This window comes from Aureobasidium melanogenum (genome assembly GCF_000721775.1).
Source record: "Aureobasidium melanogenum CBS 110374 unplaced genomic scaffold scaffold_6, whole genome shotgun sequence".
In the NCBI taxonomy this organism is placed as follows: domain Eukaryota; kingdom Fungi; phylum Ascomycota; class Dothideomycetes; order Dothideales; family Saccotheciaceae; genus Aureobasidium; species Aureobasidium melanogenum.
In genome coordinates this window covers 1082680-1103932 of record NW_024470058.1, presented here as the reverse complement: position 1 = coordinate 1103932, position 21253 = coordinate 1082680, and the positions used below count along the sequence as shown (strand labels likewise).

The 21253-nt window shown below is 49.4% G+C and overlaps 11 protein-coding genes across 11 annotated transcripts; 6 read left to right on the top strand and 5 right to left on the bottom strand.

The window, feature by feature from the left end:
* Positions 1 to 283: 283 nt before the first annotated feature.
* On the top strand, positions 284 to 1014 carry M437DRAFT_15413 (uncharacterized protein; the record flags this gene model as incomplete). The annotated part of the gene is made up of 2 exons (XM_041018808.1): positions 284 to 527; positions 587 to 1014. Coding segments are annotated over 2 exons (672 nt in total), but the record flags the coding sequence as incomplete, so codon positions are not given.
* A 675-nt stretch (positions 1015 to 1689) lies between these two features.
* On the top strand, positions 1690 to 3495 carry M437DRAFT_83403 (alpha/beta-hydrolase; the record flags this gene model as incomplete). Its single annotated transcript, XM_041027928.1, has 1 exon — positions 1690 to 3495. One exon carries the CDS (start codon positions 1690 to 1692, stop codon positions 3493 to 3495), a length of 1806 nt encoding a protein of 601 aa, XP_040881501.1.
* Positions 3496 to 4312: 817 nt separating this feature from the next.
* Positions 4313 to 5353, bottom strand: M437DRAFT_44656 (Clavaminate synthase-like protein; the record flags this gene model as incomplete). Its single annotated transcript, XM_041020941.1, has 1 exon — positions 4313 to 5353. One exon carries the CDS (start codon positions 5351 to 5353, stop codon positions 4313 to 4315), a length of 1041 nt encoding a protein of 346 aa, XP_040881500.1.
* A 563-nt stretch (positions 5354 to 5916) lies between these two features.
* Positions 5917 to 8037, bottom strand: M437DRAFT_74272 (uncharacterized protein; the record flags this gene model as incomplete). The annotated part of the gene is made up of 3 exons (XM_041026204.1): positions 5917 to 6369; positions 6418 to 7538; positions 7650 to 8037. The coding sequence occupies 3 exons, from the start codon at positions 8035 to 8037 to the stop codon at positions 5917 to 5919; spliced, it is 1962 nt and encodes a 653-aa protein (XP_040881499.1).
* Positions 8038 to 8320: 283 nt separating this feature from the next.
* On the bottom strand, positions 8321 to 9808 carry M437DRAFT_45032 (5-methylthioadenosine/S-adenosylhomocysteine deaminase; the record flags this gene model as incomplete). Its single annotated transcript, XM_041021009.1, has 2 exons — positions 8321 to 9295; positions 9344 to 9808. 2 exons carry the CDS (start codon positions 9806 to 9808, stop codon positions 8321 to 8323), a joined length of 1440 nt encoding a protein of 479 aa, XP_040881498.1.
* Positions 9809 to 10187: 379 nt separating this feature from the next.
* Positions 10188 to 12011, top strand: M437DRAFT_74270 (putative purine permease; the record flags this gene model as incomplete). Its single annotated transcript, XM_041026203.1, has 3 exons — positions 10188 to 10253; positions 10305 to 11510; positions 11568 to 12011. 3 exons carry the CDS (start codon positions 10188 to 10190, stop codon positions 12009 to 12011), a joined length of 1716 nt encoding a protein of 571 aa, XP_040881497.1.
* A 566-nt stretch (positions 12012 to 12577) lies between these two features.
* M437DRAFT_44557 (uncharacterized protein) lies at positions 12578 to 13150 on the top strand (the record flags this gene model as incomplete). The annotated part of the gene is made up of 2 exons (XM_041020922.1): positions 12578 to 12648; positions 12700 to 13150. 2 exons carry the CDS (start codon positions 12578 to 12580, stop codon positions 13148 to 13150), a joined length of 522 nt encoding a protein of 173 aa, XP_040881496.1.
* Positions 13151 to 13365: 215 nt separating this feature from the next.
* On the bottom strand, positions 13366 to 14250 carry M437DRAFT_83398 (kinase subdomain-containing protein; the record flags this gene model as incomplete). The annotated part of the gene is made up of 1 exon (XM_041027927.1): positions 13366 to 14250. The coding sequence occupies one exon, from the start codon at positions 14248 to 14250 to the stop codon at positions 13366 to 13368; it is 885 nt and encodes a 294-aa protein (XP_040881495.1).
* A 670-nt stretch (positions 14251 to 14920) lies between these two features.
* M437DRAFT_83397 (UDP-Glycosyltransferase/glycogen phosphorylase) lies at positions 14921 to 16132 on the top strand (the record flags this gene model as incomplete). The annotated part of the gene is made up of 1 exon (XM_041027926.1): positions 14921 to 16132. The coding sequence occupies one exon, from the start codon at positions 14921 to 14923 to the stop codon at positions 16130 to 16132; it is 1212 nt and encodes a 403-aa protein (XP_040881494.1).
* Positions 16133 to 16337: 205 nt separating this feature from the next.
* On the bottom strand, positions 16338 to 17294 carry M437DRAFT_74267 (uncharacterized protein; the record flags this gene model as incomplete). Its single annotated transcript, XM_041026202.1, has 1 exon — positions 16338 to 17294. The coding sequence occupies one exon, from the start codon at positions 17292 to 17294 to the stop codon at positions 16338 to 16340; it is 957 nt and encodes a 318-aa protein (XP_040881493.1).
* A 1996-nt stretch (positions 17295 to 19290) lies between these two features.
* Positions 19291 to 21084, top strand: M437DRAFT_44587 (MFS general substrate transporter; the record flags this gene model as incomplete). Its single annotated transcript, XM_041020929.1, has 2 exons — positions 19291 to 19509; positions 19561 to 21084. 2 exons carry the CDS (start codon positions 19291 to 19293, stop codon positions 21082 to 21084), a joined length of 1743 nt encoding a protein of 580 aa, XP_040881492.1.
* Positions 21085 to 21253: the final 169 nt, after the last annotated feature.

Sequence of the window (21253 nt, the reverse complement as noted above, 5' to 3'; positions counted from 1 at the left end):
CTTTCAAACCATTTATCCTTAGCCAAGGAGGCCTACTGGGAAAGGAGACCTCGCAGACCTATAAGGAGCTGCAACAGTCCTTCTCTCCTAGTATAGCCGAATGGCTAGACAAGTACATCTCTACTTTACTTGTCCGACTCCGAGCCCGGAACTGGATGGGATACGGGATTAACTAACACTACACGATCTGAAGAAGGTAGACCACCTGTTTCCTTACCGCACCTAGGTTTCTAAGTTTAGGAGCATAATATAGCTTATATAGTATTGTATCGAAGTTCTGCAAACCCTAACCCTAAAACCCCTAAGCGCATTCACGCAAGGCGCAGCTCCTGATGTTTACCTCAACGTTCCTGAACTCCATGTCGGCCGCATCGAACTCGTCGTCGACAAACTTAGTGCCGACCTCAATTTGAACGCCAAAGTCGCAAATCTAGTTCAGTTGAATGCCGGCGTGCAGGTTGCGGTTGAAAAAGTCAATATCACTATTGCAGAGGTGGACGCGGAGGTTGAATTGGTGGTCCGACTTGGTAAGCATCATTTTTTGTCATCATTGATGTTTCCTTGAGACTGACCCAAATGCCTTCAGGCCATCTTGTTGATATTGTCGGTCGCGTCTTTGATTCTCTGGACTTGAATCCTCTTCTCATCTCGACCATCGGCAATGCAACATCTCTAGTCGGCAATGTGGTTACCGATGTCGTAGGCGCAGTAGACGGGCTCCTCGGCTCCATCACCCAAGGCGGCAAGACCCTCAACTTCGTCGTTGACAATCTCGGAAACATCGTCCAGAAGGTTGGCGGTGTGAGCACTATTGTCGGCGACTATACAAAGAACATGACGCAGACTGGTGCAAGCAAGAGTGTTGGTCAGGGATTGACTCAAAAGGAATATTCGTATTCGCCGTTGAATGCCCTGGTGGATATCGTCTTCAACTCCGCTGGCCAAGTTGTTCAGGCTGTTGTGCAGAAGAAGAATGGTGGAAGCAGTGGAAGTAGCAGCAGCGGCAGTGGGTCAAACTCAACAGTCTCTGTCGCTTCATCACCAAAGCATTAATCACCCACTTTGGCAGTACACTCCAATCCAGCCAGACTAAGGATTTTTTTACAAGCCGCTTGATTGACCAGCATCTTTCAGATAATCCTCATGTGCCACATGCGCTATTAGCGAAGCTTTAGCAGATGAGGGTCCAATGTGATATAGCCACGGAAGGGAGAGGTCGGCTCGCAAGTGCAAACAGGCGTAGAGCGGGAGGCCGAGCGACATACAGAAGCTACCACATCGCCCCGTTGCTATTCGCAGCGTAAAGTCTCTCTGCTGACTTGTGCATTTATCATGCCTCTGAAGTCTCACGCAGCCCTTGTAGACGTCGTCCTCGACATATCTGTGAGGGAATGAAGTCGCTTGGAAACGTTAACGCCGCGCCAGCTCTGTGTGATTCGGCCATCAAGAGTGGGTTCCTTGATTTGGCGGGGTATTCGGAGCATTGCTGCACGTGATGGGGCCGAGCATGGCCGAGTTCCCGGGGGACTCCACCTTCCCGAAAATCTTCTCCGGAGCTCGGTCGGCATAGGTGGGCGTCCCGAGCACTTGACTTTGTTTAAAGCATTAATGTGCACGTTTTCTCGGCCAGCATCACCATCGCTTTTACTCCCTCGCACAGGCCTACCCTTCGTCCCTCGACATTCAACCATGGGTGTAGATTGGCAAGGTGCCAACCCGGTACCCATCTCCTTCAAGCCAGTCAGCGAGCCTTCGATCGGTCACAACAGTTACGAGGGCTTCCACCCAGGTCGACAGGATTTACTCAAGAAAGGGCACTGTAAAAAGCAGTGGGATGACCAAGATGGCAAAAAGCTAGAGTGTGATATCATCCGCGACAACGATGTTGAGATCGTCATGCGAGATGGAGTTAAGCTTTATGCCGACATTTATCGCCCTGCCGATGCAAAGGAGAAGATCCCATGTATTGTGGCTTATGGGCCGTATGGCAAGAAGTACAACATGGCTGGTATCGCCGTTCACTTGCCATGGAAGCTCGGTCTTAGGCCGGACGACACCTCCGGATACGAGACATTCGAAAGTGTGGATCCCAAGGATTTCTGCGCGTGGGGATATGCGGTCGCCAACGTCGATTCTCGAGGAACGGGTCATTCGGAAGGTTACATCTGCATCATGGGTGAGCAAGAGGCCCAAGACGGATACGATGTTGTACAATTCCTGGGCCATCAGGATTGGTGCAACGGCAACGTTGGCATGGCCGGCAATTCACACTTGGCCATCACGCAATACTTCATCGCAGCTAAGAACCCGCCATATCTGAAGGCTATCGCGCCATGGGAAGGATGTTCGGATCTGGGTCGTGAGCAGTTTACCAGGGGAGGAATCTTCTCCATCTCGAACAACAACTTCATCACCAAATTCACCGTGCGAGGCACAAATGGATACGAAGATTTCGAAGAAATGTACTCGCGATATCCTCTCTCATCAGCATACTGGGAAGACAAGCGTGCAGCTCTAGAGAAGATCAAATGCGCAGCATTCATCACCGGTACCGATTTCGCCGCAATGCACACCATGGGCTCCATCAGAGCCTACATGCAGATTGACAGTGAGAACAAATGGATCAAATGGAATGCATGGCAGGAATGGTTTGACCTTTGGGCCATAGAAGAGTCTCGACTCGAGCTGCGCAAATTCTTCGACCGCTACCTCAAAGAGGAGAACAACGATTGGGAGCAAACTCCGAAAGTCAGGTGGTCTGTATTACAGTACGGCGACAAGCCTCCGATCGAGAACATCGCACTACCCGACTTCCCTCATCCCGAGACAAAGTACACTACCTACTACCTCGGCGACAAGACCCTCTCACTTTCCCCTGTCGAGACTGAGTCTACGCACTCGTACGACTCGGAGGGTAGCGAGCGCGTCAAATTCGAGACTACATTCAACCAGCCCACCACACTTCTCGGTCCTCCCAAGATCTACCTCCACATGTCCTGCAACGACCACGACGACATGAATGTGTACGTCCAGCTGCGCAAGCTAGACAAGAACGGACATCCTCTGGTCCACGTACAGATTCCAAAAGAACGATGGCAGATCAAGTCCACCTACGATCTCCCCGAAGGACAGACCAACAACGGTGCATTGTACTTCAAGGGCAACGTCGGTATGCTGCGAGCTTCACATCGCAAGATTGATCGGACTAGGACAATTCACGATCACATACCTTTCCACCCGCACGACGAAGAACAACGTATCCCTAAGGGTGAGGTTGTTGAGCTAGAGATTGGTATTTGGTCAGGCGCCACTCATTTCGAGGCAGGAGAGACGCTGTCAGTCCAGGTCTTCGGTTTCATCTCGCTTAACCCGGAACTCGAAAAGTTCAATAGACCTAGACCGGCTGAGCAGCTGAACCATGGAAAACACTATGTTCATGTTGGTGGCAAATATGAGAGCCGGATAATTCTACCGATTGTTGATTTAGGACTATAGAATGATAGAGATATCCATCTTATCCAAAATCAAGATCCTTTAGCATGCTTCCCAGGTGACCAATGTCGGCTAGGTGACCATCAGAGACAAGCTGATGTGACGAAAAAGCTTCGGCAGGCAGGCGTCGCCATTAAAGTTCTTCGTCCTTGGATGATGCTTGCGGACTCACATCTTGGTTAAGAGCTCGTCTGATCAGAAGCGCTATTGCGGAACGTCTCAACGCTTTTGCAAGGTCCATCGGTGTCTTCCCCCAAGACTCTTAAGCCTCAAGATCGGAGCCATTTTGTATGAGAATCTTGGCCATTCCTACATTCTCTTCTATTGTAATGTGCAAAGGCGTTTTCTCCCTGGTGCTCCTGGGGTTGCACCGTCGCTTCTCTCGCATTTCGTCAAGAACTCCTTTCTGTTCTTATATAGTCCCAGGGTTCAAGCGATGGGAAACGTAGTCATCAAATTATAAGGTGGAGACAATGTCGATGATGTTTGTCAGGGAACGAGAAAGAGGCGCACGCCGTGCTTATCAGAGCCAAGCGAGCAGACATTACCACGGGAGCTTTTTATCCTTACAGTGTACGTACATCTTAGCAAAGCTTCCAAAGCCTTGTTCTTAAGCTGTTGGTGTCAGGAGATTTCCAAACCTGTCACCTGGCACACCAATCGATATAGACGAAAGAGAAGACTCTGACCAACTACAGTTTCTGCTCTAATCTGTACTAAGCTGAATGCTCAAGGCGCGACGGACTTGGTCGCATAAGTCTGGAAACTTTGTGGCCAGAAATCAGGAATAACATCCAAGACAAAACTTTGACATGATTCATCAGGCCGTAGCAGGCACTTCCTTGACAGCAACAACAGAAGCAGTAATCTCCGACTTCAAATTGGCGTTTTTCTTATCCAGCAAAGCCTTGAAATTTCTTTGCATCGCGTTTCTGGTAAACTCGCCTCCAGTAACCATGGGATACTTCTTCTTGGGCCCCTGAATCTCTGCACTCTTTCTTGGCTGGTTGAAGAATGCAATACTGTATCGTTCTCCATAGTAGTCTCCAGGCTCAGAAGGAGCCTTGACTCTGTGGAAGGTACTCTTGAATCGATCGTCAGACCATGACATGAGCAAATCTCCGATGTTGCAAATGATGGCATTGGACTCGGTGTCAGGATCAACTTTGGTCCACGTATCTCCGTAGCCAAAACTCGTTGACACTTCACGGCCGGGACAGATCTCAAGTCCTGATTGACCGGCTTTCTGGAAAAGCAAAGTCAGGAAGTCCCAATCGGTATGAGCGCCAGCACGATGGAAAACTTCTCCGTTGGTGTTTTCGGGTGTCGGGAAGTAGTGAAGTAGTCGAGCGACAGTCTGTGAGTCGTTTTCGGAAACGTCGTGACACTTGATGAAGAAGTCGTCCTCAAAGCCTAGCCCTCTCGCAAAACAGACCATCAGCTTTTCCGAGACATCTTGAACGCTGTGCATGAATGCAAGGCTCTTGTCCTTGAACCCAGGGAGTACATCCTCGGCGATCCATCGACCTTCCATGTTCTCGCTGAATTGCATCTGATACGACTCCTTTTGGTCCGCAGCACCAGTACTGGGTCGTATCTGCGCATTCTTTTCCCAGCCGGCGTTATGTACAGCCGAAAATGGTACAGTAGCTTTTATGCTGTCTTCTAGGTTGAAGAATGCAGCAGAGTTGTCAAACATCTGGTCGACCTGTTCGCGAGAGATGCCATGGTCGACGATGCAGAAGAAGCCATCTCTCTCAGCTGCTGAGACTAGCTCAGAAGTAATGGCATCAACCCGAGAATCGAAATCGGCCATGGAAATGGTTGGAATGGACCTTGCGAGGTACTTTGTCGTGCCCATATTGTTCGATTGTGGTAAGGCTGCAGAGTTGATGACTTGTGAAGTTACTGCTGGGGAAGGAGCTGCGCTACGGCCAATTGACTTATATGCTCTCTCATAAATCACCTTAGACGCATTCGTATATCGCACAGACACCGATAAGTCGTTACGCACGATAAGCAAGTCAATACGAATCGGAACAAGGTGATTGACAGGCTTTTGTGTCGCACGATGTCGGCTGATAACGAGTTGATGGGCGAAGTGCGGGGTCGGATACGACCATCTGCGTTGTACGATGAGCGAAGTTCAGGTGGCAGAGAGGCACGTTCCAACCACAACATGGGTCTCCGAGTCTTCCGTTCGGAGAGACGTGAGACGTGATAGTCTAGCTTGCAACAGCTGAAGATCTTCGCCATTTGTCGGCGTGCGTGTACGACAGCAGCGCTTCGCCTATAAGATATCGTACAACGATTGCACGAAAACGTCAATAGCAGTTCTGTCACAGCGAATACGGCGTGGGGGAAAGCTGCAACAACTTCAAGTCTAGAGCGCAAAAGCCGTCCGGAAACATCTCTGACTTCATTTCATTCTGAAAAATCCAGAAGCTCACCGAACAGAAAGCTATTTGAGAAGCCCGCTTGTGGAGGAAGAAGCTCCGCAATCCGCTTTTGCACAAAAGTCATCGGGTCTTCCTCGAAATCATGCCCATCTTCGTGGTCTTGGTTACCATAGAGAGCGAGTGCATCGCGTACCGAAGTAAGATCTATCTTGCTACGCTTAGAAGCCCGAGTAGCGGTATCATCGCGAGGAGCCGCTCTTTTGCGATTTGCGGACCAAGGTTGGACAAGCTTCTTCCTTTCTGACAGCAACGTGGATAGTATACATACGCCACGGCGCGCGATCATACTTGTTCCGTATCTTTGGAGCATTGCAATACACTCATTGACCATGTTGGTGTGAGTTGTATACTCAGGATGATCGGTATGCTGATGGATGATGTCGAGGCATAGTATTATTCCTGCGACTATACAGAAGGCCTGAAAAAAGGTCAACTGTGAAAGTCAGACCTCGATTTGAACACATACCTGATCAATCCATATCACTGGTTCATCCTCTTGCTGCTTTTGTTGAGCTTCTCGCAGTATAGTCTTCGAAGCTGCGATACATGTATTTCGAGTCATCTGGAAGGCAGGATTGATGAAACTTCTCCGGATGAAATCGCGATGGATCATGATCATCTTGTGTGCAAAACAGATGGTCAGACTTCTTCTTGCCCATGGAATGAAGCAGGCCCATGACTCCTCTATTGGTGTAGTGACGCTGAAATAAGCAGGCATCTCGTTTCGTGCCAGATTCCTCATCTTCGCATCATACTGAAGCACCTTCTCGTACAAAAGAAATGCTGTACTGGTTTGAGCTTTGGCAGAGTGGTGTTCTGCGACCAGCCTTGCAATATCATTGACGTAGTTTCCGTAGCTGATATATGTTGGAGTAGCCTCTGGGAGCGGCTCCATGGTAATGTGATCCCTGTTTGAGGGTTTCGTGGAAGTGAAGTCTAGCAGGCCGATACTCTGGCATCCAGTAAAGGGTAGCGAGAACCAGTCCTGTATACACAAGTGTGACCATAGTCGCCGACCTATTTCCCGCTCAAGGACTTGTACACGTTGCGATGGAGGAGAACTTTCCGTTATGTTCTCCAATCTCTTGACTAACGGGAGTCTGTTCAAGCCCAAGCTCTGCGCAATCCGCAAAGCAGATCCCAGCATAACCAAAATATCCTCAGAGAAACCTAAAGTATGAGCCGACATGGTTAAGGTAGTGATAGCATGCACTGCATAAATGTGATGGTTGCAAGTATACTCAGCAAGATTTAGACATGTTGAAGTGGCTTTGTACCACTGCCTAGACAATCTCCTGACCTCATCGTCTCGAAACCCCCATGACTCGATCAGATTCCTAGTTGCACACGCCATACTTCCAGCCATGATGGAAAAAAGCAGGGCAACCCATTGAAGGTCAAGAACAGCCAATGGAAGTGCGTCGTCATGAGTTTCTAGACTCTCTTCCAACTCATGTCGGAAAGTGGGTCCATGATAGCAGCCATGATACCACAGCAAGAACTTCTCGTGGTAATCAACCAGAGACCAAATCTGAGAAATACTGGGTAGATGCAATTCCAGTAAAGCTAGTGAGGTTGCGCGAAGATCTGGAAAACCAGGCGGCAGCGGAGATTGTGCTGGAACGAGACTGTCGACCGATAGGTCTTGGCTACGTGTAATACTCGGACTTTGCAAAGCCATTTCATTCGATTTTGAACCATCATCCTCCCCGCTACTGTGTCCATCCTGCTGAGTCGGGATGGATGTTGAGCCATACTCGGGTATCGGCTCATCGGGAGTAATGCTCACACTGAGCCTAGTTGACACATTTGTTGGCGAGACCACATGATCGAATGAGGACAGCCCTGAATTCTCGTTGGCCCTTCCCATCTGGCTTGGCTCCGGGGTCTCAATTCCAGCTGAAGTATTCTGTCGCGCGTGTCGGCCCAGAGAGACACGGTGTGATCTAGCCTCCTCTCTGCTAGACCATATTCGGGTACAACGATCAGCTACGCCTCGCCTGATACATCGCCCACATGGCGTTTGGCGATCGCACTTTTGCCTTCGAATAGAGCATTCGGTGCATGTGGTTCTTTCTTTCGGCATCCAGCGTGTTGTACGATGGCACTGATAGGATGCTTCAGAGAACACGTCGCGTCCCTGGCAACGTCAGTACTCAGGCGAGCCAAGTCTTCTGGCCTGTCGGGACTCGAATTATGTCTCTTGGAAAGTCATCATTATGGCCATAAAGCTTGGCCATGGGGGAGTAACGAGGGACGAGGAATCTTCTTTGCTTTACTACTCTTTGTGATTGATGAAGGTTATCATGGACGCCCAAACGAGCAGAGCAAGAGGACAAGTACACAATTTCCAAAGCTTCCACATGACATCAGACATAGTTTCTGGCCTGCCTCGACACAACGCCAGCAGAGTTACGAATACTTTTCACCGCTTGACGTGCTTGTGCCAGTATCTCGTCTTCGTCGGCGCAGAGAAGATTCTGCTCTCGAACAAGAACTCTGCCATCGACAACTACCCTCTCGACATCTGAACCAGTGCATGAATATACCACAGTAGTGACTGGATCGACACCCCCATGAAGTAGTTGTTCATGATCGAAAGGAGCAGAATGCAGTCCTCCGACCCGCAGTACCACGAAATCAGCAAGTTTCCCAACCTCCAAGCTGCCAATCTTGTCTTCTAAACCTAGAGCTCTGGCACCATTCATTGTCGCCATCTCCAGAATTGTGTCGGCACTCATGACAGCAGCATCTCTTCTAACCCCTTTTTGAATCAGTCCTGCCAGTCGCATCTCCTGAAACATGTCGTAGGTGTTGTTGCAAGGAGCGCCGTCGGTTCCTAAGGACACGTTGACGCTTCCATCCATAAGTTCCGGAATAGGTGCGATGCCCGAGGCGAGTTTGCAATTGCTTACGGGATTGTGAGCGACAGTAGCGCCACAGTCGCTTAGTAAGGGTACATCTTTCTCGAGGTCGAGATTGACCATATGTGCCAGAACTGTTCTCCCACCGCTCCGAATAAGATTGTTATCCTTGCAGAACTCTGCAGGACTCGAGTCATAGCAATCATGGAAGATGTCAAGGTCCTTTGGGGCCTCAGCACAATGCATGGTAAGACCTAGACCGTAGCTCTCGCAGGCATCTCCAATAGCTTTGTGTAAAGCAGCTGGCGAACCTCTGGGCGTTCCTGCCGCCATCCACACATGCAATCGGCCATCGCACGAGCCATGATGAAGATTGTGCGCTTCTAATGCAGATGCTATAGACATGCTTGAGATATCTCGGTCTCTTGGATCAATCATACCGGTTGCCTTGTTCGTCTCCTCGACCTTCACCAGTTTGCCCTGCGAGCAATTAGCTATCCGTATCGGCTCTCGCAAGCATCAACTCACAAGACAAGCTCGTATGCCCATTTCATTCACAGCGGTCGCCACATTCTCAAAACCAGACCGGTGAGTCAACATGGCTTCCAGAAAACATGTTGTTCCGCTCTTCAGCATCTCGGCGATTGTCAATCTCGCTCCTATGTAACCATCTCTCGGGCCAAAATTTGCTTCCAGTGGCCAAATTGCATCGCAAAGCCAGGAGTGCAAGGGAAGGTCTTCTGCTAGACCACGAAGAAGAGATTGCGCCAGATGCGCATGTGTATTGATCAGTCCAGGTAGAATAATTCGACCAGAACAATCGATGCGTTCTGTGTCTGACGATACGAGAGGGTTGTTCAAAAGGTTGGCTGTTTTACCAATTGCTGCGATTTCATTGCCTCTGATCAGTAGGGCGCCATCAAGGATAATGCGTCTCTCTTTGTCAACCGTGATGATGGTGGCATGGATGTAAAGACTAGAAGTCAAGGCCATGTTGATTGGAAAGCAGGAAGAAGGAAGTAGATGAATTTTGCCGAGTGTGTCGTGCAGTCTGATGATACACTTCTTCTGCCTGGGACGCTGCCAGGAAAAGGTCAGATTATCATTTGTCACAAGAGAATTTTGTCGAAAGTCTTCAAACATCGGACATGACCGAGTGCACCGAAGGTGACAAGATTTGTTGTACGACAACCCCGCTTTATCTCGCGCGCCAATCATGATCGATGGCGACTGTCGTACATTATCCGTTATCGAATCGTACATCGCAAAGATACACCACTTAGAAAGCTACAAGTCGTCTTAGGACATTCATAACAGATGTGTCCGGGACATCAAATCTTCCAGTTCCCCTCAATTGTCACTGCATCACACAATGACTACGACCACAACCACCATCATTCCTGAGAAGGCGCACGATCAAATCGCGACAGAAGGAGAGGTGACAGAAACTACGCAAGGATCCGTGACAGACTATCGCACACAGTCCAAGTTAAGACAAAGATACCAACAATTCACAAACTATGTTTTCAGCAAAGACGGATGGCTTGGGGACTACGACTACCTCTACCTGATCACCCCCAACCTTCCACCATTCAACAGAAAGTACAAAGACTATGCGACTCCGTTCTATGGCCTCAATGACAGAGTACCCATCCTTCTTACACTTATTCTGGGCTTCCAGCACGCACTTACCATGATCGGGTCGATCGTATCGCCACCGCTTGCCCTCGCAGGAGGCGCATTTTACCTCTCGTCCGCTGAAACATCATACATGGTTTCAGCCGCCTTCATCACGACTGGTATCGCAACAGCAATCCAAGTTACACGATTCCACATCAAGGGCACACCATTCTACATAGGCACCGGCCTTCTCTCAGTCGTGGGACCGACCTTCGACATCATCGCTATCGCCATAACATACAGTGAGAACCGTTACAAGATTGGATCGTGCCCGACTGCTGCAGATGGGACCCAGTTGCCATGTCCCGAAGCTTGGGGTGCTGTACTTGGCACTATGCTTTGCACAGTCTGGGTCCAGATCTTGATGTCTCTAGTCCCGCCGCGCCTGCTCAACCGTGTCTTTCCGAAGATCGTCACTGGGTCTCTGCTTCTCCTTGTAGGAGTGTATCTGGTTTCGAACGGGATGCAGAACTGGGGAGGATCATCAAACTGCAATGGAGGGAAAGGCTTTTATGCCCTTTGTCCAGATACTGCCGCACCTCGACCTCTGCCTTGGGCAGATCCGAAATTGATCGGTCTGGGGTTCAGCGTCTTTGTCAGTGTGATCGTGGTTGAACAATTCGGTTCGCCTATGATGAAGTCTGCAGCAGTCTTGATTGGTCTCGGTGTAGGCTGCGCAGTCTCAGGAGCCACCGGCTACTGGTCATCCTCGAACATTGACTCAGCTCCTGCTGTGACATTCCTTTGGGCTCATACCTTCAAGCTCTCCGTGGATGGCACGCTAGTCTTACCTCTACTGATCATGTTCATCTGCGAAGGAGTCAGCTGTATGCCGGACATCCTCGCTACTGCAGAGATATCAGGCGTTGAAGTCGATGGTACACAATTCAACAGCAGAATCCAGGGAGGGATACTCTGTGATGGAGTCGGTAGTTTGATCAGTACCTTGGGCACTGGACTGCCAATGGTATCGCAAGCAGGGAACAACGGTGTCATTGTTCTCACAGGATGTGCAGTAAGTCTCGTTAAATCACAAACATAGTCTGCCTAGCTGATTTTTCTTCCTAAACAGAGCAGAAGAGCAGGCTGGTGCGCCCCGGGATTTCTGATTCTCATGGGCATCTTTGGCAAGTTCGGGGGTGTCTTCAGTGCAATGCCTCCTTCGGTCCTCGGAGGAATGCAATGCTTCCTCTACAGCACGATTGTCGTAGCCGGTCTGAGAGTGTTGAGTCTGGTCGAGTTTACTCGGCGAAACAGATTCATCCTCACCTGCTCACTGGGTATCGGTTTTATCGACATTGTGGCTCCAACATGGTTTGATCAAGTCCTGAACTACAGTGGGGACAACCTCCAGCTTGCAGGATTCGAGCGGGGAATCAACCTGATTGTCAAGACACCTTTCATCATCGCAGCCGTGATTGGAGTATTCTTAAACTCGATACTCCCTTCAGACAAAGGAGAGATGGCTCATTTGAGGCCGGGCACATCATCAGGAGTCGTCGCTTCAGTGGAGTAGACGCCAGTCTTTTTTCTACTTGTTCGTTGCTTTTACAAATCCATTTACGATCAATTGCCGACTATCTTCGCGAAATTTGTTATCTGGTTAAGCGCTGCCGTCGACTTTATTGGTTCATGAGAGATTTTGCGACTTCGATTTAGCCGTCGTATCATGATGGCCAATCGTCAATCATGGATGGACAATTGTGCCACATCGACGTGATCCAAAAAGGCAGCGAGCGCTTGTACCGCCAATCATTCTGATTTGAGCGTGCTGCAGGGTGGGAGTACCGAGGCGTTGGGGGCAAATCAAATTCATGCAAACCACAATGGTGTTGTGTCGTTGGTCCATGGTGAAGTCAAGTGAAACAAGTAGAAGGTAGAAGATGATACCTTCTCTATCTGTTGAAAGTGGTACTCATTGATCTGTGAACACGGTCCAGGAATAACTCTGGTGCCTAACAGCTGCAGTTGTTAGGCGCCGACAGCTGCAAGGCCGTACTGTGTGGAGAGCTTCATATATCGTGGCGATGACTTCGATTTGACGATGGAAAAAGATTCATCTTTGCATCATTGATATCCAGAATGCCCTCAGGAAAACCTCGTCTCTACGTTGCGCTCTATCCTAGTGGAGTGTCAAATAATGAGGAACGCAAGTACGTTGTCATATATTTTTTCGAGCAATACACCATGACTCATTCCAACAGATATCACTGGGCGTTCTTGATCGGACCAAAGTCTGAAAATGCTAGAGAAGTGCCTGGCGTGCGCCACCATGTCACCAACCCAGCTCATGTTGGGTGGCAATACGAAAAGGCGGACCTAGCCAACGTCCGTATGACCAACAACCTCCTTGCACGTATCGCTATTGCAAAGATAGAGGACGTAGAGAGACTCGAGGCCATTCTGAAGAGTGTGCCTGTCGTGCAGAACGACTCCAATTGGAGATGTCGAACCTGGATAGCCAGCGCATTGGCAGAAATAGAAAAAGATGGGAAGGCTGTTGGGACCGCTGTGTTGGACTGGAAAGAGATCGAGGAGACTGCGAGAAGATATGTCGCTCAGAAGACTGCTGCAGGGCGCTATCTGGACGTCGAAAAGATCAGAAAGCCAAGACCGACATGGAGCATGTTGGAGGATAAGGAGACTACGACTTGAGTGTACTGTAGTGTATCAACAGGCAGTCAACTCGCCTGTGGTGAATGATATCGCAAATTGACGTACGCAAGAGACTCCAAGAGGACCGTCTGATCTTTGTGCAGGAGACGCAATCGCATCTTGCAAACACGTGTGAGTTCTTCCAGTTCCTCAGATCATGTTCAGAACTTGTCGATATAGATCAAGCACAACCGAATGTCCGCAATAGCTCAAATTCAGAATTCACCCCACCATCTATTGCGCGTTCTCTCCATCGCGAATTCAGCGGGGTGTTGTTCCAAGAATCCACTCAGTGTGTTCTGCCACTCAGTTCTGATCAGGTTACCAAACCATGCAGAAGTATATTCCCAGTAGCGCGGATACCATCCGGCAAACTCCCAATCGATGATACCAACTACCTCCTCACCGCGCACAAGAATATTACAGGGATTGAGATCAGCATGTGTGAAGACAGGCCTTGGCCACGGTCCATCTTGCATCTCTTCCATTTTTGCGAGATTTTGCCGCTCTTGATCATCCAGTTTCTCAGGATGTGGGTGCTCGGCCAGCCGAAACCCTTTTCGAAGCCACAAGTGAAACTCTTGGATAGTTGCGAAAGGTCCGAAGCGACCCTCAGGTCTGTTCATTCGAGAGTCGTAAAGGCTTCCTCCACAGCAACTCTGTACACCAGTATCAGGAGGTGGCTCTAGAGCTCTCATCTGTCCTATCATTTGTTTGAGCTGGGCAAAGATTTTGGTGCGGCCTTGGTCTTCCAGCCGTGCCCAGGCACGAGGTAACTCCTCGCCTTGTATACGCTCCATGAGAATATACGTGCGATCCCTGTGAACAAACGAGCAATACACTTTCGGCACCGGGATGGAAGTGTTCTCGGCGATGAATCTCATGGTCGCTGCTTCAGTCAAGTCGACCCAAGGTCCAGTCTTGATGATCAGCTTGCGCGAAATAGGACTACAGTACCCATCGGACTTGTGCAATTTTGCCAGAGTCTTGAGAGCTACTCTGGTGAAGATGCGATTAAATCTGGTGTTGTTGATGGCTAGGTCTTGGGCGCCTGCGTTGACGCGCCCGCCGTCGCTGGCCGCTGACGACTTTTCTGTCATGTCTGTCGTTGATGTTGTTCAACGAGATGGTCTCGCTTGGAACGGTAACGGCTATACGTCCACGACGATAGACGTAGCGTGAACAAAATATAAGTCATTCCATGATCAAATTAGTCGATGGATGAGAGCTGAAAGGTGATGCACGGGCAAGCCAGGGACGAGTTTCCTATTGTGAGTGGCCAGAAGTGTTGGCCATGGAAGCACCTTCTGCCAGTACACGAGTCAGCGCTCACAACGCAACTCATCAAATCTCTTGGCAGCAGCCAAAACAAGCAACCTCTGTCGATCATGCCTTTGCAACAACAGGCAAATATTCTGAAGATCATTGACTCGGAGAATTAAGTCATGTCGATCATAGACCCTCGCACAGATAAGTTTGAAAGACACATAAGAACCTTTCGGCTAGACAGACTCATAAAGACGAATCAAACTTCCCTCTACCGAACCTCATACAGATTCGACTTCAATTGTGATACGAACACCTCAAGGACATGACTGGTAGTAATGCTGTTCGAGATGACGTTCATGTCGTGTTCATATCATGCCCCTTGTACGCACTTGCTACTCAAGCCGTGTAAAAGAGACGTTCCAACTTACGAGATGCAGCTACGGACACGTTCGACCACTGCGAACCCTCGCATCTGGACTCAGTAACCTCGGATACCGCAACATGACTTTCATAACAGGCAACACCTTCCGTCATGGCATCGAGGCCATCAACAATGTAACCTTCGTTCCACTCAAAGGGCTTGCAGAATACGATCCCGACAATCTGTCAGCGACGTTTCCGGACCGCGCCTTGCAACCTCAAGATGAAACTCTTGCTTTGTGGGATATTGAGCATATATTCTTTGGAGCATTACACGATCAATTTGAGGTACTCAGGGATGTTATTGAGTCTTCTGAACTTCGAAGCAAGCGTGTTGTGGTCGTTGCTGACTGGTTGGTTACTGGGACATTGCCGATATCGTTGAAGAGTCCGCATGTGCGTCAAGTTCCTGTGATCGCAATAGGACATAGTGTCTATTTCGGACTGAGCAAAGACTGTGCGCCTTTCGGAATGGGTCTACCACCACAAAGCCAAGAGCGGAATCTGGAACTGAATGCAATGACGAAAGAGATGTTTGGCAAGGTCTTTGCTGGAGCAAAGGAGATCATGGCAAGGTATGAATGTCCTAGGGGACTTGAACATGAGTTTGTGGTTGAAGACATGATCTACTCTGCCGATCGCTTTTTCCAGCTCTGTGTGCCTCAACTGGAATATCCGAGGTCTGATTTGCCGCCCAATGTCGAGTTTACTGGCGCTCTACTGGGGAAAAATGATAGCAAGAGGGAGCCGGATTGGTTTGACAGCTTTGTTCGTGGGGACGATGAGCGGCCTCTCGTTGTAGTCACTTCTGGAACTGCAGCATCAGCTGATGTAGGGCAATTGATCGTGCCGACCATCGAAGCTTGCCGTTCATTACCAGTGAGAGTTGTGGTCTGTGCCGTCAATCTCCACCCGCCTAAGGATATGCAGATGCCGGAGAACGTCAAGATAGCCAAGTGGATACCATTCGAGGAGCTGTTCAAGCATGCCTCGCTCGTAGTGTCCAATGGAGGTTTTGGCGGCATCACACAGGCATTCGCAGCTGGTGTACCCATGGTGGTTGCAGGTGTGACTGAGGACAAGATGGAGACCACCGCTCGTGCGGCGATGACCGGGGCTGCGATCAACCTCCAGACACAAACACCAAGCGCGGAGCAGGTTAGGCAGGCAATCGAGACAATGACTTCGGGAACAAGCTACCAAGAGAAGGCGTTCAAGCTCAAACAGGCATATGCGTCGTATGACACTCTAGGCATCATTGAGAGTGCAGTAAGAGTGACAGCAAAGGCTTGACATCTCCCAGCAGATATCCGTCTGGAAATGCTCGGAGTCTGGCTCCGCTAGCGGCCATGCCCGCCTTGTCTTGCGGGATTGATAATTGAAATGTGTTCGATGATTCAGAAAGCATAGATAGACCTCTTTTCGAGTAGATGACGATAGACTTGGGACAGACTCAAGATAGATAGCGTTGAAACATTTCGCATTGCAAGTAACATACTTACAATATGGCAACACCATTTGGCGGGCTAGCAACACCTCCAGGGACGTAGATGGGCATACTGCTGAAGAAGAAAGACCACTTGTTTTTGTCCTTGCACTCTGTAGCCAGCCTGTCCAAGTCAAAGATCTCACCAATGGGTAGACCCCAACCAGCGAGCAACCATTCGTGCAAGAGATACTTGGGGTTTGGACATGGCCAGGCTTCAAAACTCGGTTGATCGCCTGCGACGGCGGCAAACCCCTTCTCCCACATCCAGCGGACGGTCTTCTCGGAAGACTCGACACCAATGGCTGGATGCGGCGGTGTCTCTGACAACTTTGTCTGTGCCTCGGAGGACAGTTTCTCGTATGCACCCGTCCAGCCCGTGCGGATGAACAAGATATCTCCCTCTTTGAATTGCACACCTTGGGCTTGCGCGATTTGCTCCAAAACATCAACAGTAATGGGTGTCGTCTGGAAGCAAGCCTCTGCACTCCAGATACCTTTTTCCTCTGCCCAAGACTTGTAGTCGAGCAAGACGCCTCGTCCGACTACACCGCCATTCTCGACCCAAACATGTATACCGTTCCTCTTTGATCCCAGTACATCTTCATTGGTGCAGTCGTTATAGTATCTTTTCTCTTTCTGGTATCCATAGTGTCTGAAGCCATCCCACTGAGAACTGCTCTGTGTGTTGATAGTCACGGTATCGTCGTTCACGCTTCGAGGAGCTTTGTTGATGATGTTATGGTCCAGAGGGATACGAGTGGAGCGCGGCGGCGTCTTGTTCAAGGGCCAATCGACAGAGATGCGGATGCCGTGGTGAATTTCCTTTGCTGCGGAAGTTGTGTTCGAGGCGGTCAGGAGGTTGAGCATCCCGAGCTCGTCTTTGTCGCCCCAGAGACCCCAGGCATTGCCGTGAGGGCCATTGGGATCAATTGGAAGAGAAGAGAAGGGTGGACGTATTGAGGACATTGAAAGAAGGTCTACGGTATAGCAAGCTGCGAGGGGCATCAGGCATGTTTTTGTTGACTGTGACGTGTGCGGGGTAGCTCTCCTTTTCCGACGGGTCTGTATTTCTCCGTCCGGAGCTCTCTGCTTTTCCGCCATCTGGAGATTATCTTATGAGTGCATGTCTACCATCTATTCTTCCTCAAGAGGAGTTCCAAAACGATCGCCGAGGACAATGGCCCGATCAGGTTCAGCAGAAGCCGTTCCATCGCGGGATGAGGGTGTCCTCCAAGTTTTATGACCATGATATCTGGGAGCAGCCAAGCCATCCAGCAGAGCAGAATCGTTACCATCAGATTACCCGTTGCGGTGTGGACTGCAACCAGGTATAGACTGGTCGCGAGTGTGTATGCAGCGAGAACGATGAGAGGCCGATACTTGGAAGGTCCACGGTTGGTCAATTGCTTTTCCTTAGTTGGAGTCTTGGGAGCCATGCTTGCGGAGTAGTGATTTCTGAGCGATGAGGAAGGGAGAAATCCTTGGAAAACATGAGATATATAGCCACCATCGGACAGCAATACGAGTATTTTATCAGTATTCTCTGACGATTCCGCGCTTTCCGTAGGATGCAGACAATCTTACTCAATGCTGCTCGTGATCAGCGAAAGGCCGGGAATAAGCCAATCCACGATGCTGAGATGAACACCCTGTCCTTGGATTGTCTCGATATCGCGTCAACAACAAGACCTGTTAGACTGATCTGAAGATGTAAGAACAGTCATTGATATGCATTCAATTGTACACAGTACAAGAGCTGCAGGTACGAGAATGCGTTGTCCTCATCTGGACTGATAACATAGAATGGTAAGAGATGCCGCGGGCTCCGAGGGTGGAACATATTGACCTCGACCTGAGATTCAACAACACCACGTGCTCTATGGCTGCCTTGCCTTCATACTTGTATAGAGAAAGTTGGTCAAATTAGTGTTTGCAGTACTCTATCAAGCACATTCACAACTTGTTTGGTCAGACTTTCTTTGTATGATCATTGAAAACGCAATTAGCTCAACTAGCAACCGCAGAGGCAGTATTTCTGTCAATAACATATCAAGAGTGTCAGAGCCTGAGCTTACAACGACATAGCGCTTATTTGCTAGTAGCTTAGATATATCGTCCCTATTGCGCACCTAATGAAGGGTTGAGATAACATAGGAGCAATTACCACGCAGGGACTGTCATGGCTTGCAAGCCACCAAAGCCAAAATGTTCCAATTCTGGGGCCGATATTACTTTGTCGCAGATAGAACGCGGCTCTACGAACATTCTTTGCACTAACCGCAAGATCAGAGTTGAGGTTGGAAATCTTCAAGAAGCCTTGATATGATTTGTGGATGTATGCTGGTTATGTGGTCGAAGTCGTTCGTCGTCGGCAGGTGCTATCGGCTGAGTTTGGTGTCGCTTCTTCGCACCCCATCTCATCCTCATCACACCCAAGATCCTGCGACAGCGTCATCCCCAAGACAGAAATCAAAATCCGCACCGAAAACTCAAGCCACTTTCAGCGAACTAGGTGAAATGCCCTGACGGGTAGCGCACTTCGCCGTGACGGAAAGACGTCATAAGCAGATCGTCACGATAGAGTTCCAAGCCCCGATGGCCTCTCAGCGATCCGGAAACGGCCCTTTCACTCCACCACTCACCCAAAAGACACCTTTTTGCACCGTTTGTAAGGAAAAGCTCATCGATCTGCGCGGCTTCGATTGCCATGTTCGACTGAAGCTTCGATTTCACATCCACCCAATCGCGGTTGCCTCCGCGGCTAACTAGCGATCTAATAGGCTGCGCATGATGATTTTGTGGATGGTGATATCATCATTTTTCCTGACACATTCAAAACCCGCGTTTTCCTTCAACACATCATCTGGTATATAGGCAGGACGTACAGGTTTCATTATCTATTTACACCACCTGCTATCCATCTGTTTGCACTACCAGGTCTTGCCTGGGACACCCATCAAACATGGCTCCTTCCTTGTTTGTTGATACAACCTTCGGGTATCTCATGCGCAACATTACAGGTGGAAGACTGTTTCCATACGAGGACACTTACAATGAAGAGCTCCGCGAGGAATACTTTAACCAAGGAGATATCAAGGAAGAAGAATCTTCCGACGACGAGGAGAAGAATGGCGCCAAGGGAAAATACAAGCTGATCGAATTCAGAGAGAATGACCCCGATGTATGTCCTGCCTGAACTCACTGGACGCGCGCATGAGCTGATTTGCTGCAGAATCCGCAAAACTGGTCCACTTTCAAGAAGTGCTTTGTGACCTTCAACATCTGTTTCTTGACTTCTTCCGTCTACATTGGTTCTGCCATTTACACTTCTGGTCTGCCTTTCTTGACCCAAGCCTTCGGTGTGTCGACAGAAGTCATTACCATCGGCCTGACTCTCTACGTTCTGGGTTACGGTCTTGGTCCTATGATCTGGTCACCTCTCTCTGAAATCCCTCAGATCGGCAGGCTTCCAATCTATATCGGCACGCTGATCGTGTTTGTTTTCTTCAACTTTGGCGTTGTTTATGCAAAGAACATTGGCATGCTTCTGGCTTTTCGTTTCCTCACTGGTTTCTTCGGTTCTCCTGTACTCGCTACTGGAGGTGCCTCGTTGGCGGATATCTTCTCTCCTGCGAAGCGTGCGTACGCACTCTCCGTTTTCGGTATTGCCAACATTATGGGACCTTCGCTTGGACCAGTCGCTGGTAACTGGGCTGCTCAGTACGAGGGCTGGACTTGGCCTATCTGGATGCTCATCTGGATGTCAGGCGCTTGCCTCGTCTTTCTAATCTTCTTCTTCCCCGAGACCTCTGCGGCCAACATTCTATACCGCCGCACCGCTCGTCTTCGCAAGTGGCAAGAGAAGAACGGATACTTGGACGACAAGCCATACGACAAGATCAAGTGCGAGCCTGAAATTCAAGGCGAGAACATGGGCCTTGGAGACATCGCAATGATGACTTTGGTCAAGCCATTTTCCCTCACTTTGACAGAGCCCATCGTCTTCTCCATGAATATGTACATCGCCCTCATCTACGCTGTTCTCTACTGTTGGCTGGAGTCGATTCCCCTTCTGTTCGAAGATCGTTATCACTTCAGCCTCGGAACCACTGGCTTGTGCTACCTCGGCATTTGTGTTGGCGGCATTATTCTTATTCCTCCTTACTGGTACTACAATTACTACTATGTTGAGCCTCGTTTCTCCAAGGATGGCACCATTCGTCCCGAGATTAGAATGGAGCCTGCAGTGGCAACTTGCATCTTTTTGCCCATCTGCTTGTTCATGTTCGGCTGGACGGCCAATCCCTCGATTCATTGGATTGTTCCCATCATTGCTACCTCTTTCTTCACCATCGGAGCCTTTGGCGCATTCTCAGGTGTGCTCAATTACCTTGGCGATGCCTACCCTGCAGAATTTGCCTCCATCTCTGCTGGTAACGACTTCTTCCGATCCTGCTTCGGTGCCGCTTTCCCTCTCTTCGCTCGTCAAATGTTCAACACGCTCGGTCTCAATTGGGGTAACTCGCTTCTCGGTTTCCTGACCATTGTGTTCATCCCTGTAGTCGTGTTCCTGTGGTTGAAGGGAGACAAACTGCGAGCTCGTAGCAAGAGAGCTTCGCAAGAGTACCTGAACAAGAAGTATCAAAAGAACGACGAAGAGAAGAGCGATGACGAGAAGACCCAGGTTGGCAGCGACGAAGACAAGGAGCAGGAGAGAGAGGAAGATAAGGAGAAGGAGAGAGAGGAACAGTCGTAAATCCCCTATGATCATGAATTGTATAGACTTAATCTGTAATAATATGTAACGATAACGAAATGTATTTGTACGAAACAACCCAAAGACTTTCTATGGATTTACAGTGCTGGCAAGCAACCACAAAGCCTTAACCAAATCGGCGAATGCATGAATAGCTATACAGCGACGG